This window comes from Euprymna scolopes, chromosome 25 (assembly GCF_053919585.1).
Source record: "Euprymna scolopes isolate OS-2025 chromosome 25, ASM5391958v1, whole genome shotgun sequence".
Lineage (NCBI taxonomy): Eukaryota > Metazoa > Mollusca > Cephalopoda > Sepiida > Sepiolidae > Euprymna > Euprymna scolopes.
In genome coordinates, this window is record NC_136506.1 from 34,678,747 (window position 1) to 34,693,732 (window position 14,986).

The following is a 14,986-nucleotide window of genomic DNA, read 5'->3' on the forward strand; positions in this document are numbered from 1 at the left end:
GAAGTACGCGCGTACTTCCAGCATTCCGGGGTTCATACCATGCAAACGGTAAATTTCCGACGGAAACGGTTTTCATATTCTTTTTCAGCACACTGGAATCTACAAAAAAAAAAAAGATTTTCTTCTATACGAACGTGAGACGGGCCTTAAAGTAAAATTTTACCCGTGATTATTATTTGGTAGTGGAGTTGGAGTGGCCTCCTCGGAACTTTAGGCTAGTAGTATCAAAGTAAAGTATCTGTTCTGTCATCGACATAATCACGTTGACACACCAGTTCTCGTTAAATCACCGATGTTAAGCAACGTTAAACCTGCTCAGTACCAGATGGGTGACTATTTGGGTATGTAGGAGGACGTCGACAAAAACAAAGACCTACCGTCGTTATCTCTCCATACGGGGATATACAAGTGACTGGGGACTACTTGTGAATTTGATATTCCCATAAAACTTCCTCCTTCAAAGTAAGCCGGTTCAACTCGCCCACAATTACTGTTTCGATCGGTATCGGTAAAGGCGGGGGGGAGTATATTTTACAATCACTCTCGGCTTAAAACAGATCTGCAAGAATAAATTGATTGATTGGCACCGCATGGGCGCATGGGTGGCATGCGTTTTAAGGTGTGACTTCGGTAAGCGTGAAAATTGCCAAGAACCACAGTAACAATTAATATAATTTCGGCATAAAAGTTGTAATATTTGCTTATTGATTGTTATAACTGAAAAAGTGGATACAAATATTAGCTTAAGAGGAATATTTTATTTTCTTAGTTTTTACATACTTTTAGAATTCTGTGTCTGCTCTTCGCAGGACACATGTGACAACGTAGAAACCTGGAGACTGACTCATCCTTTTAGGTCAATCATCGGTCAAAGAGAGAGAGAGAGAGGGGGAGTGTGTGTGTGTGTGTGTGTGTGTGTGTGTGTGTGTGTGTGTGAGAGAGAGAGAGAGAGAGAGAGAGAGAGTGAGTGAGCGAGCAGTAACAGCAGAAGAAAAAAGAGAATAGATTTTTGGGTATCTTGGTTAGTTGAGTTCTTTTAGCGAAAGAGAGGATTAAAGAAACAATATCTTTTCTTCATGGTAGTAGTATGTGGCCTGAGGTCACTTAGGTTCACTCCTACAATACTCTCCTACCAGATAACGGAGTGTTTTTTTTTGTTTTTTTTTAATGATAAAACTATTCATTATCTTTTTTTCCATTTGACTCTCCTGCCAGAGTTTGTTGTTTTTATTTTATGTTCTTGTACTTTTTCAGGCGGAAAAATATCTGGCTCTTTATTTTTGTTGGTAGTTGTATTTTGTGTACATTTTTGCTTGTTTTCAATGTAAAGTTTTAAACGACCTATTGAAACTTGTGTACGCGTGTTTGGGTTGGTTTCTATAAGGAAATATTTAGGTGTTCGTTCGAGTACAGTGTAAGGACCTGAATAGGGGGCTTCTAGCGGTTTTCGAACGCGGTCAATCTTTATCCAAACTTTTTTACAGGTTTGCAGTTGATTTGCTATGTAAGATTTTTGTGTTGATTTTTCTCTGTTTGAAAATTCAGTCAAGTCAAATTTTGCCATGGTTTTATGTAGTTCTTTAGTAAAATTTTGTGTGAGTGTTTCTGGATTTTCCGAATCTATCATTAGGTGTCGCAATAACATTTTTGCACCTGTGACTGCATAGAAAGGGGAAAAATTAGAGCAGTTGGACATACTTTGAATTCCCAAAAGAACAATTGGTAGGGCTGAAATCCAAGATTCTTTTCGGACCATTATAGCTCTGCTTTGATAGTTCTGTGAGCTCTTTCTATAAGTCCGTTGCATTGTGGGTGATACAATGTTGTTCTTAGCCTATAGAATCCGATAATTTTTGATAATATCATGAATAATTCAATTTCAAATTGTGTGCCTCTGTCTGTTATGACATGAAGCGAGTAATCTACGTATTTACAAAAGCTTGTGCAATAGTTTGTGCTATAATATCTGCTATGGGTTGCATTTCTATCCATCGACTGGTTCGATCTATGCATGTTAAAATATATCGACATGGATTGATGTAAGGATTGTTTGAACATTTTGCTGGTGGTAGAGGTCCAATTATGTCGATGTGTACAGTGTGAAATCTTGACGATGGTATTTCCAACGTTTGTACTGGCGATTTTGTGTGTCTATATATTTTCGCCTGTTGACAAGCTGTGCATGATGCACATAATTCTTTGATGGTTTTATCCATGTTAGGCCAGTAAAACCTAGCCTTAATCATTTTTATAGACGATTTTATACCTGGGTGGGACACTGAATGCAAACTATCGAAGATGGATTTCCGTAGTGCGAATGGTACAAAAGGTCTGGGGTATGACGTTGATATATCACATAGCACGAATTGATCTTTTCCTGATATTGTGTATATTTTTAATTCTGGGAAGGACTGTATTTCAGTATCTGCTGTTTGGGCGTCTGCAAGTGCTGGGAGGTCGTACATGTCGATCTGTAGAGCAAGCGTTGGGCGTGATAGACAATCTGCTACATTTTGATCACCCTTCACATGGGCAATATCTGCGATTAATTCTGTGATTATGGCTAGTTGCCTTTGTTGCCTATCCGATTTTGCTGGTTTTAAACTGTGAAATGCTCCTCATATTGGCTTGTGGTCTGTTAGAAGTAGTACTTCGCAACTTTCAATGAAGTGGCGAAAATGTAATACAGCCGAATAAGCTGCTAAAAGTTCACGGTCGAAAGTAGAATATCTTGTCTGTGTTGCTGTCAGTTTCTTCGAGAAAAATCCTATTGGTATAGGGCTTCCATTCACGAATTGATGTAAGGCAGCCTCTACTGCATATTTGCTGCTGTCCGTGACAAGTCGATACTGTGTGCAGTTTGGTTGAGGATGGGGTAATTCCGTTAACTTACCCAATATTTTAGTCAAGGTAGAGAAGGATTCTTTTTCTAATGTATTCAAGGTGATTAATCGTTTCGGTGTTAGTCGAATTCTCTCAGATAAAGGAAAAACAAACTTTGCAAATCCTAGTATTAATTTTCTGTAAAATCCTACCATACCAAGAAATCTGTGTAGGCTTTTAGCATTTTTAGGGCACGGAAAGGATTCTATTTCTTTTACTTTATTTGCAGTTGGTGTAATTCCCTTTGAGTTAATTTTAAAGCCTAAGAAGTCAAGGGCAGTTACATTGAAAATCGATTTGGACAGTGATATTTTGAGATTGTTTTCTTGAAGGATTTGGAAAACTCTGTTGATATCTTTTTATGGGATTGTTCGTCATTGCTGAAAATGAGTATATCATCGATATATATGAAGACACAGTCGATATCTTGAAAGATTCTGTCCATATATCTCTGAAAAGTAGCCAAAAAATTCTTTAATCCAAACGGCATAAATTCATATTGATATAGTCCCATTGGCGAAATAACTGCAGTTTTTGGAATATCATCTGGGTGCATTTTAATTTGATGATAGGCTGAAATTAAATCAATTTTTGAAAATCGTTGTTTATCAGTGAGTTTAGTAGTAAAGGAATTAATATTAGGGATGGGGTATCTATCACTTTTAGTGATACTGTTTAATGCGGGGTAGTCTCCACAGCAGCGATATCCTCCACTCTGTTTAGGTACTAGATGTAGTTGGCTTGACCATTCGCTGTCTGAAGGGGTGATTACTCCTTCATTTATTAGTCTCTTAAATTCTTCTTTTGTAGCAGTCAGCTTTTCAGCAGACAGTTGACTGGATTTAGCAAAAAGTGGTGAGTGACTACCTGTGTTGATTCTGTGATAAATACCACAGTAGTTATTGTTTTTGTTGGTGTGAGGAGAGATAATTTCTGGGTATTTATCCAAGCTGGTTTTAATAAATGTGTGTATATTTGCTTCGTTTATGACCACATTTACAGGAGCAGTAGTGTTTAATAACAACTTCTTTTTAGTGGTTGTTGTTGGGTCATAAATTGTCCTGTTTTTGCAGTCGATAGTGAGGCAAAAGTTATTTAGAAAGTCAATTCCGAGGAGGGGATTGGTGATATCAGCGACCACGAATGTCCATGAAAAGGTCCTTCTTAAGCTTGGTATTGCAATCTCTGTTGACAGTGGTGAGTGATACTGGTGTTGGGTATAATGTCACGCCTTTTAACGCGGACGTCGGTATTATTGAGAGGCTTGCACCAGTGTCTACTATAAATTGTAAAATTGTTGTCCCTAATCTTGCTTTGATTTGTAGTAGCAGCGAACTCAAGGGGACTGACATGGTTCACGCTACTAGTTTTCTGAGGCTGTTGGTGATGGTGTAGGTGGACGCGAGCTTGATAACATTTTGATGTTCTGTTTCTTTGGCCATTTACACCATGGTTTGCAGGTTCTTGCCTGCTCAGCAAAGTAGAGGTGCGCTCTGCATATTTTAGTTTTTTGTTCTGGGAAATAGGGTTTTATTCCTATCGGTATACGGACGTTTTTATTCCTTTCTGTGTGCTGCTGCTGAGTGGTGAATGCTGTTGCTGTTCCGTTCATGTTATTTAATAAGGGCATTAATTCGTCCGCTAATTTTCCAAGTTGACGTGAATTTAGTTCTTTTTGAGAGGCAATGACGGGGGAAATTGTTTCAGGTAAGGCCTGAAGAAATTTATGAAGAACAATTTCTTCGCCGACGCCTATCCTTTTTGCTATAGAGAGCATCTCCTGTAAATATGCTGATGGACGGCCTGTTATTGTGTTTGTAGACATTAACTTGTCTAGCAACTCAGGCTTCGTTCTTTCATTCGCTTCAATTAAGGAGCATTTCAGTTCCTCATAGTCCTTTTCGTTTAAAATATGAAGCGGTATTTTTGTTACCACCTCTCCAGGCAGAGCTGATATGACCGTATAAAATTTTGTTGTCAAATTTGTAATGTTCCGCAGATGGAATTGCGCTTCCAGAATGGAAAACCAGCCATTCACTGCTGTTTCCATGAATTCCGACGGTTTTATTGTAATTTGTTTTAAGGAGGCTTCTTCCATTTTAATTTTTTTTTTTTTTTGTGTGTGTATGTAAAAATATATTCTAGTATTTTTCTTTTAACCGAAGAAAGGTGGAAAAAAAATATAGTTTGTTTTACTTACATCGAAGGTTCTCTTTGAAAATGTTTGTGATGTGAAATAACTGTTGCTTGTAATTTTCCTGACAACTCCAAAAAGTGTTTCTTTTCTTTCAGTCCTGGGTAAAATTAGTTTGTTTCTTGAGGTTGTAATGTCCTTTTTGTCGGGTCACCATTGTAATATTTGTTTATTGGTTGTTATAACTGACAAAGCGGATACAAATATTAGCTTGAGAGAAATATTTTCTTTTCTTAGTTTTTACATACTTTTAGAATTCTGTGTCTGCTCTTCGCAGGACACGTGTGACAACGTAGAAGTCTGGAGACTGACTCATCCTTTTAGGTCAATCATCGGTCAAAGAGCGAGAGAGAGAGAGAGAGAGAGTGTGGGTGAGCGAGCAGCAACAGCAGAAGAGAAAAGAGAATAGATGTTTGGGTATCTTGGTTAGTTGAGTTCTTTTAGAGAAAGAGAGGATTAAAGAAACAATGTCTTTTCTTCATGGTAGTAGTATGTGGCCTGAGGTCACTTAGGTTCACTCCTACAAAGTTATGTTTTAGCATAGAAATCGGCGCTTCTACAGAATTGGGATGAGATTTTGTAGTCGCTAAATGGAATTTTTAGATAAAAGAAAACAATGGTTTCAACTGATTATTTTTTGTCAATTCTAATAACTTACAATGGTAGCTTCCAAATTATGCAGTCGGAATTACTTAAATATTACTGAATTATTAAAAAAAAATTTTTTTAATCGTGTTAGTAGGTGAAAAATTGCCTCTATCTTGTTTAAATCAAAACGGAAAATTACTTCTCTTTTGAACTCTCGTGTGTCTTATAATCGTTTTCATCAAATTCTATTTTTTATTTCCTTTAATAAATAACTTTCTACAGTATCGATTTTCGTAATTTTTGGAGATAATCATCTTAAAAATTCGAGGATTATGTAGATACTATTGTTTTCATGTGAAATTCATGGTACAAACACGTGTTTAGGTAAAGAAAGTTAAGTAAATAATAGTCACAAATCAATATATTCACAGAGTGAGTATTTGGCAACATGGCATTGTGTATGTGTGTTGGTTTACCTTGTTCTTGTTAATACGTGTATAGTTGTGAAGAGCAATTCGTTTCTATTTGCCTGACTCTTGTTAGAGTGTAAGAATGTGTGCAGGAGATGAATAACGCTGGTATGACCTCCCTGATAAAATTGTTTCAGAGATGGGTATATTTGCCGATGACACCACTCTCTATAACAGATATGAGGGGAAAACAAATGAACACATATCCAAGGAAATGGCAGAAACACAAGAGGATGACCTCCAATCTGTAGTGGAATGGGGACAAAAATGGATGGTCACATTCAATGCTGCTAAGACTAAGCTTGTTTCCTTCAATAACTACAAGAAACCTTCTCTACCACCAATAGCAATGGCCAAGAACACATTGCCTGAAAGTACTTCTTTTAAACTCCTCGGCCTAACGTTTACAGGGAATATGAACTGGAATAGATACATTGAGAGCATTGCCAAGGCTGCTGCAAGGAAAGTTGGCTCCCTCTACCGTGCTAGAAAACTACTTACGCCTGAAAGTATCCTGTACCTCTATAAGGCCACCATTCGCCCATGTATGGAGTACTGGTGTCACATCTGGGCTGGTGTATCTGCTGCTTGTCTCTCGCTCCTGGACAGGGTTCAAAAGAGAGTCACCAACCTGATAGGTCCTGAACTGTCATCTAGGCTTTAAACAACTGTTAAACAACATTTTATATATATATATATATATATATATATATATATATATATATATATATATATATATATATATATACATAATTTTAAATTACAAATAATTTAAAAAAAACTTTTAAACAACTTTTATTTTTAAGTGATATTTTTTAAATTTAATTTAATTTAATTTTCACAGGATCTTGGTTTATTTTCGCAAGGTCAAGGATGTATGATGTACGTACCAGTCACTGAACGAAGATGAAATATTCCCAAAATCACGTAATTTGATCAACTGTTTTTATTATTATTATTATTATTATTATTATTATTATTATTATTATTATTATTATTATTCAATAGAATCAAATTTTATGACTAAGCCAGTGTTTTCGTCGGCCACGATTAAATCCGCTGAAATAAAAAAGGGGGATAACTCAAATCGACGTGTCGAGGTGAAAAATAAGCCTTATGTTCAATGCAGTATTGCAGTTTAGCAGTAAAATCGCAAATTTTAATTTCCTTAGTTTTAAATAAAACCATTTGATCGATTTACATGACTTTTGGAATACGACATTTTCGTTCTTTAACGAGTACGTGCATCTGCATCGTACAGATTTTTCTGTATTTTCTTTATTTTTAGTTGCCGCCATAAGTGCCAATTTGAATAAGCGCCACGAAAGGAGAGGTTTTGTTAACTATTATGCACCTTAAGTTCTTCTAGGTTGAGAAATTTCCAAGGGAAGTAACTCTTATCAACTTATTTGAATTTGTAAGCGCATTTACATTTCGTATCAACAAAACAAACTCTAGTTTATACGCCTATGCCAGAAGATACTTAAAAACTGTCTCCTGAGAACGACAGGACGGCGAAGAAATAAGTAAGAATATTTTCCCATAATAACGACATGGATTCTTTAACTGTTGTTTCTTATTTATTATTGTTTTTGTGAATATGTACACATTTTTAGGGAGCGGCCTTTTCTTCCTGAAGAAAACGGTTTGGTTTAGGCTGTTTACGTTTCCAACATCCTAAATTCTCGTTTAAAAAAAACAATTTATATTTTTATTCGTAGTTAACAGATTTTTTATAAAATGTGGCAATTCGGAAGCTTAACTCATTGTTGTAAGAATTGTAAGAAAAAAATTTTTTGTTTCAACTACTTTATTTAATGTGACAAAGTTTTATGACATTAAGAACAAAAAAAGTAAAATGCGATGATATTGTAATTTTTCTTACAGCATTCGAGTAATTGAAAGAAAAATTGTTTTTTTAATTACTTTAGTAAAATATTTGCCTCCCTCAGAACAATGAGTAAAACTTCCAAATTGCTAAAGACGTTAAAAAGTATCCGACAATTATTCTATAATTTGGATACTTATGCAGTTTATCGACCATACTAAAATAATAAACCCATTCTTGACATTTTTTAACTACTTTGTACTTTCATCTATCAGTGTAATGAACAAAAGATGAATTTAACTTGAAAATCCTAAAAAGATTTTTTTTTTTAAATAAAAAAATTAGCACGATCCGTATTCCGCATACGTACTCGTACTTCGATTTGTAGTTTTAAGAATTTAAGTTGAAGCAACAAATATTCACGAAGATTTAATTTAATATCGATTTTTCAAAGAGAACTTAGTATTTTGGTTTGATGGCTTGGTGCTTCTACAGAATTTGAACCGAACTAAATATAAAACTTAGGGTTATGAGAAAATATTCCGATTCAAAATCTGTAAAAGTACGGTTGACTTAAATATTATATAAACAAAACAAAATTGGAGAGAAAAAAAATCTCTTGAAATAACCCTCACAACTAACCCATATTATTTAAGTCCCAGATAAAAGAAAGAATTTTAAACTAGGTACGCACACACACGATAAATGAATGTTGATTTTAGGGCCGAGGAAATAATTGTTATAAAATTTTCCCCTCTTAAAAATATCTAAGATGGTATATTTTTCTTTTCTGGCTGTAAGGCTTAAAAATATGCCTATTTTCTTGTTAAAGTTTCTCCTTGCTGTTCATTCATTTTGCTCTCGGGTGTTTTTTGCCGTTAAGCTAGAAAATCCTTGTGGGCCAGGTAGAGAAATAAACAACTCATGAGGTCGGCCACTCCCAAAGTTCTTTTTTTTTTCTTTTTTTTTTTTAACCCATATTTCACTTCGAGCTAGCAGTCTCTCTCTCTCTCTCTGAGACTACTTCATTTAATCACATATATTGATATACGAAGATATAATTTTATGCGTAAATTTTCAGCATTTACTTCAACAGTGCTCAATAGATGGGTAGAGTTAGGTAGTAAGTTATGAAAATATATATGGCGATTAAGCTACACCTGACGAATTCTCAAAAGAATGAAACGCGGAATATTCTTTATAGCTTAATTGCTATATATATTTTCATAACTTACTATATGTACTTACTATATATAACTTATATATATATTTGCTCGGGCCCTATGTACTGTTCATAACTTGCCCTACGTGTGAATACACTTTTATGTAAGATTTTAAATGCTTAGACCAAAATTTGTCTGAGTAATTTCGTAGAGACCGCTGCTGGGGTCAATTTTTTTTAACTTTGACCCCAATTTTGACCCCCGTAACATTTATTATTTTGGTCTCAAATCAAAATACAAAGTTTTACCCATGTCCGAGTTACCTACATCTAAAATTTCAAGTCTTTAGACCCAAATATGGTGGAGGAGTTTGGTAGAATCTGCAAAAGTCAACTCTTTCAACTTTGACCTTTTGGCAGCCAAATTTTCGCCCCAAAATTGATTGAAATGCTTGCCGCGTGTCTGAATACCCGTTATGTATAAATTTCAAATGTTTAGACCAGAAATTGGCTAAGTAATTTGGTGGAGATCGCAGAGGTCAATTTTTTTTTAACTTTGACTCCAATTTTGACCCCTTGACATTTATTTTTTTTTGGGGGGGGGGCTCAAATCAAATTAAAAAGTTTGATCCATGTCCAAGTAACCTACATTTTAAATTACAAGTGTTTAGACCCAAAATTGGCGGAGGAGTTTGGTAGAGTTTTCAATGGTCAACTCGTTGAACTTTGACCCTCTGACAGCCAGATTTCTGGCCAAAAACCAATTAAAAGGATTTTCCCAAATCTCAATACTCCTTATGTCAAATCTTGAGTCTCTAAACCGAAAATTGACAGAGTTATTTGATAGGGAAATGTACACAGACACACACACACATTTTCACTATATCCATATAATTATAAAACTCAAATGACCTTGTAACAATGTATGTAACCCACTTTCCGGTTTACGACATCCGGTTGCACATGCGTGCATAACCTGCGCACTGAAATATTAACGCTATTATTTTGAAATTATTATTTAACATGGGAAGAATGGGGTTTAAAATAACATAAACGTGTTTTAGCCTACAGACTCGAAATTTGATATACAGGGTACTAAGATTTGGGAAAATCGATGTGATCGGTTTTTGGCCAGAAATTTGGCGATTAAGAGCTCAAAGTTCAACGATTTGACCTTTTGTGAACTCTACCAAACTACTCCGACAATTTTGGGTCTACACACTTGAAATTTTAGATATAGGTTCGTTGGACATGGATCTAACTTAATAGCTTGAGTTGAGCCCAAAAGAATAAATTTTAAGGGGTCATAATAGGGGTCAAAGTTTAAAAAATTGACCGCTTTTTTTTTGCTTTTTTTTTTTTTTTGCTCAACATACACCTCCAAATACCCGGGCAACGCCGGGCACCCATACTAGTATATCTATATATCTATAAAAGTGAACGTGTCTGTGTGTCTGTGTATATTTTCCTTCGACATAACTCTTTTAATTTTCAGTCTACAGATTCGAAATTTGATATAAAGGGTACTGAAATTTGGGAAAATCGATGTGATCGGTTTTCGGCCAGAAATGTCACTGTTAAAGGGTCAAAGTTAAACGATTTCACCTTTGAGAACTCTACCAAACTCCTCCGACAATTTTGGGTCTAAACACTTGAAATTTTAGATATAGGTTCCTTGGACATGGATCTAACTTAATAACTCGAGTTAAGCCCAAAATAATAAATTTTAAGGGGTCATAATAGGGGTCAAAGTTAAAAAAAATTGACCGTTTTTTTTTGCTCAGCATACACATCCAAATACCCGGGCAACGCCGGGCACACATGCTAGTATATATATATATATATATATATATATATATATATATATATATATATATATTTAAAGTGATGGTTGTGTAGTTCCAACGAGAGAAAAAGATGTATATTTAAAAGAGTGTAGCCATCAACAATTGTGGTTTTTTTGGGGTTTTTTTTTTTTTTTATAAGGTTTTCATCATATTTTTATTTTAAAATATTTTTATAACGCGTTTTGAGCTTAGGGTGTGCTCTCTTCAGATGTTTTCGTAATAAGTTTTTCTTTAAAATGGGAGTTTGAAAAGTTATTTTTACCTGCGCTGATACTAAATGTGTTTTTCAGAGTGATGTGTGGTCTCAGACATTCTGTCTCCAACCGTAAGTGTTCAAAGTGTCCGGTCAAAGTTAGATTCAAAGAGGGCGCTTTTGGTCCATTTGGTGAAGGTTTTTATGGTTTTTTTAGGGTTTTTTTTTTTAAAGATTTTCTTTCCCCATGTATAGCACACACTCACACACAATCACACATGCATACATATACATACATGTACATGAACACATGCACACGCACGTAGGCACACACACATACACACACACATATACATAGAAATATATGTAGGAGCATACATATATACATACCCACCTACACACACACACATCCACCTCTAACACGTCAGGCACATATTATGTACATTAGGAAAAGTACCCATCGTTGACTGGGTTCAAAAACAGCCTACAGAAAATGGACTTTGATTTATGAAAGTATGATATGTTTTGAAAAGGAAAGGTTGTAAAGAGATAGCTTCGAATTTGGGGGTATCAAAACCAAAGCAAAATATGTTGAAAGTAAAAATAAAATAGATAAACCCCATAATTTATTATACCATACCTGTTCACACTGAAACACTTATCACAATATTCTGTGGATTTATATAAAAAAACCTTGTTAAACTTTGTGACATGTTTCCATTCTATGGAGGGCAGGCGCGAACGAACCCCCCATAATTTTATTATACCATATTTCTTCAAACTGAAACATAATTATCAAAGTATACTTACGCAGATAGATATGAAAAGTCTTTATTTAAGTTTGTGTCTATTTCCATTCTATGGAGGCCAGGTGCGAACGGAGACCTCACAATTTTATTATACCATCCCTATTTAAGTTCAAACATACTTATCAAAGTATTATTATGTACATCTATATCAAAAACACTTGTAAACGTTTTTTTTTTAAAATTTTCACATTTTTTATTCCCATACTTTGTGGACCAGGCATGTACGCAGACCCCACAATTTTAATGAATCATCATTATGCCAGATCAAACATACCCATTCCTGTGTCTCTATACATCTATCATTATATGTAATCAGTTTTCTATAATAGTCAACCATATAGGAGCCTATTTGTGACACACACAGACGTTCAGCTATATATATATATATATATATATATATAAAGACTAAGAGGTATATGTGGTAACCTTACCTTATATATATATATATATATATATATATATATATATATATATATATATACAGTGCCACGCAAAAGTATTGGATACATTACATTTTTCTTCATAGGGTTCAAGATTTTACCTAAAATTTGGTCTGTATATTCCTATTACTATTCTAAATTATATTTGGAGTAGTAATTACAAAATCAAAGTTTAGAAAGTTTATATTTAAGGAAAAATATGAATTAAAAATGCAAAATTATTGGATACACTTTAAAACAAATTCTTTTTCTGAAATAAATTTAAATGACTTTTGCTTAGCGTGTTGCAATAAGGCAAACGAGTTATCACTGACCAATCAGAGTGTTTTATATTAAAATAATTTTATAAAATTCTTCTAGTTTGGGCTCACTCCTTCAAAGTCAACCAGTTCATTTATAAAAATGCCTAAAACTAAAGAGTTGTCAATAGACATTCGTCAAAAAATCATTGATAAGCACAAAGACGGAAAAGGGTATCGAATAATATCAAGGGAACTTAATCTACCACTTAGTACATTTGGAAACATTATTAGAAAGTTTAAAAACCCTGGTGAAGCTGTTGCAAATCTTCCAAGATGTGGTTGGCTAAGGAAATTAAACGAAAAAAAAATCAAGGTGGGTAAGCAGAAAGGTACAAAAAAAGACTTTTCTTACGCGTGGTGAAATTCAAACCGACCTTAGAGAAGCTGGGATTAATGTGAGCAAGGATACAATCAGTAGAGTTCTAAATCATGCAGGTTTTGTATCAAGGTCTCGAAGAAAAGTTCATTATTGAAGCTTAAACATGTCAGATCACGTTTGAATTATGATTTTACCATCGCTACCTCTTCCCCCTCCCCACTCATAAATACTGATGGTTGGTTGTTTTTGTTTTACGGCATATCAACCCTTTTCAGTTTATTTAATGCCAAATCTAGTGATTTTGAGGAACGATTTTTTAATGGAGTATATTTTTTTTTTTAAGTCGGATTCTATTTAACCATAGTTGGGACCCTAACAGGTACTACCACTCCGGGTCAAAGTGGACCTGGGAGCAATGGCAATTAAAGGGTGGCTCCACACTCCCCAAGGCCCGCAAGCTGGGGCCTCACCATCGGATATAGTTTTAGGTCATATCCAGGACCCATAAATACTGAGTAAAATTTGATTTTCTTGAATATTAAAAAAAGTACTTAATCAAATTACGTAATTTTTGGAATATTTCATCTTCGTTCCGTGACTAGTAGTACATCATACAGACTTTTCTGTATTTTCTTTAATTTTAAATGCAGTCATAAGTGCCAATCTGAACAAGCACCCAAAAAATCGTCATTAAATTTTTACTTTTTCCGCCTTAACACTCACCTTTAAAATGACAACTTGTGAAGGTTTTCAAGTATGCTGAAAACGAATTTCACATTAATATTTTGGGCAGACAAATAGTCTTCTGGATATTAAGACATTTTATTCCAATGTATTACTTAATAAATGTCAATGGCGTTCGCTATTCTTAACATTGGGAGGAGGTGAGTGTTTTGTAACATGCATGTGCATTAATACTTTTCAGTTGGAAAAAAACATGGCCGCCAGTAAGGACATAATGGATTACATTGGATAATAAAGGTATTAATATCAAGAAAACTACTTGTCTGCCCTAAATTTGAATGCAATATTAGTTTTCAGCATACCGGAAAACTTATAAAGTTGTCAATTTAACTGCTGAGGAGGAAAGAAAGTAAAAATAATACTGAATCATCCAATGCATATTTATTAAAAAATTAAAAAAATTTTTTTAACTTCCATTTTCACCCCAAACAAGGCACAGTGCCACTTTGATGTAGGGGGCTACTATCAGAGACATAAGCTACAGGGGTACTATGTATGGGAGTTGGGCAGCAAGATGTCTGTTCACGTTACACTTTAACTTCTGCATGTCAGTAGAGTTGGAAGCAGGGACCCAGAAGGTAATTCCAAAGTCTAGCAGTTCTGGGGAAGAAACTATTAGAATAGAAGGCTCTATTACATCTAGGAATCTCTACTGTGTAGGGGTGGGATTTATCTGCTTGTCGGGTTTGTCGGGGGTATTTACATCGAGGGGGGGTACAAGTGCTTGCAGTTCGTCAGAGCATTCACCGTTAAAGTACTTGTAGAAAAGGCAGAGGGATGCAACATTTCGTCGATGGGACAGAGGCTGAAGTTTAGATGACAGTTCAGGGCCTATCAGATTGGCGACTCTCTTTTGAACCCTGTCAAGGAGAGAGAGACTAGTAGGAGATGCACCAACCCAAATATGACAGCAATACTCTATGCATGGGCGAATGGTGACCTTATAGATGTACAGGATACTTTCGGGCATTAGTAGCTTTCTAGCATGGTAGAGAGAGCTTACCATCACAGCAGTCCTGGCAATGCTCTCAGTGTAATTGTTCCAACTCTTGTTTATGTGCAAAATAATAAAGAACTGTGCTATTTTGTTTTAGATAGGATTTTCAGTGCTTATACACTTATTGTACGGCACTATTTTTTAATAGTATTTATATTGTACGGCACTATTTTTTAATAGTATTTATATTGTACGGCACTATTTTTTAAT

The 14,986-nt window shown here is 34.9% G+C and overlaps 2 protein-coding genes across 3 annotated transcripts in view; one reads left to right on the plus strand and one right to left on the minus strand.

Annotated features, from left to right (window-relative positions):
- Positions 1 to 1,183: 1,183 nt before the first annotated feature.
- On the minus strand, positions 1,184 to 1,807 carry LOC145247161 (uncharacterized). The gene has a single exon (XM_080108801.1). It carries the CDS (start codon positions 1,805 to 1,807, stop codon positions 1,184 to 1,186), a length of 624 nt encoding a protein of 207 aa, XP_079964927.1.
- A 5,717-nt stretch (positions 1,808 to 7,524) lies between these two features.
- Positions 7,525 to 14,986, plus strand: part of LOC145247324 (glutathione reductase, mitochondrial-like) — a 63,154-nt gene continuing 55,692 nt past the window's right edge. For both annotated transcript variants that reach the window (XM_080108971.1, XM_080108972.1), the window contains exon 1: positions 7,525 to 7,661. The gene's annotated coding sequence lies outside the window, so the exon portion shown is untranslated. The remainder of the gene's footprint in view (positions 7,662 to 14,986) is intronic.

What these genes read in the sequence shown, in the direction of transcription:
- LOC145247161 (XM_080108801.1), bottom strand. Translation starts at nt 1,807, where the DNA reads ATGCAACGGACTTATAGAAAGAGCTCACAGAACTATCAAAGCAGAGCT.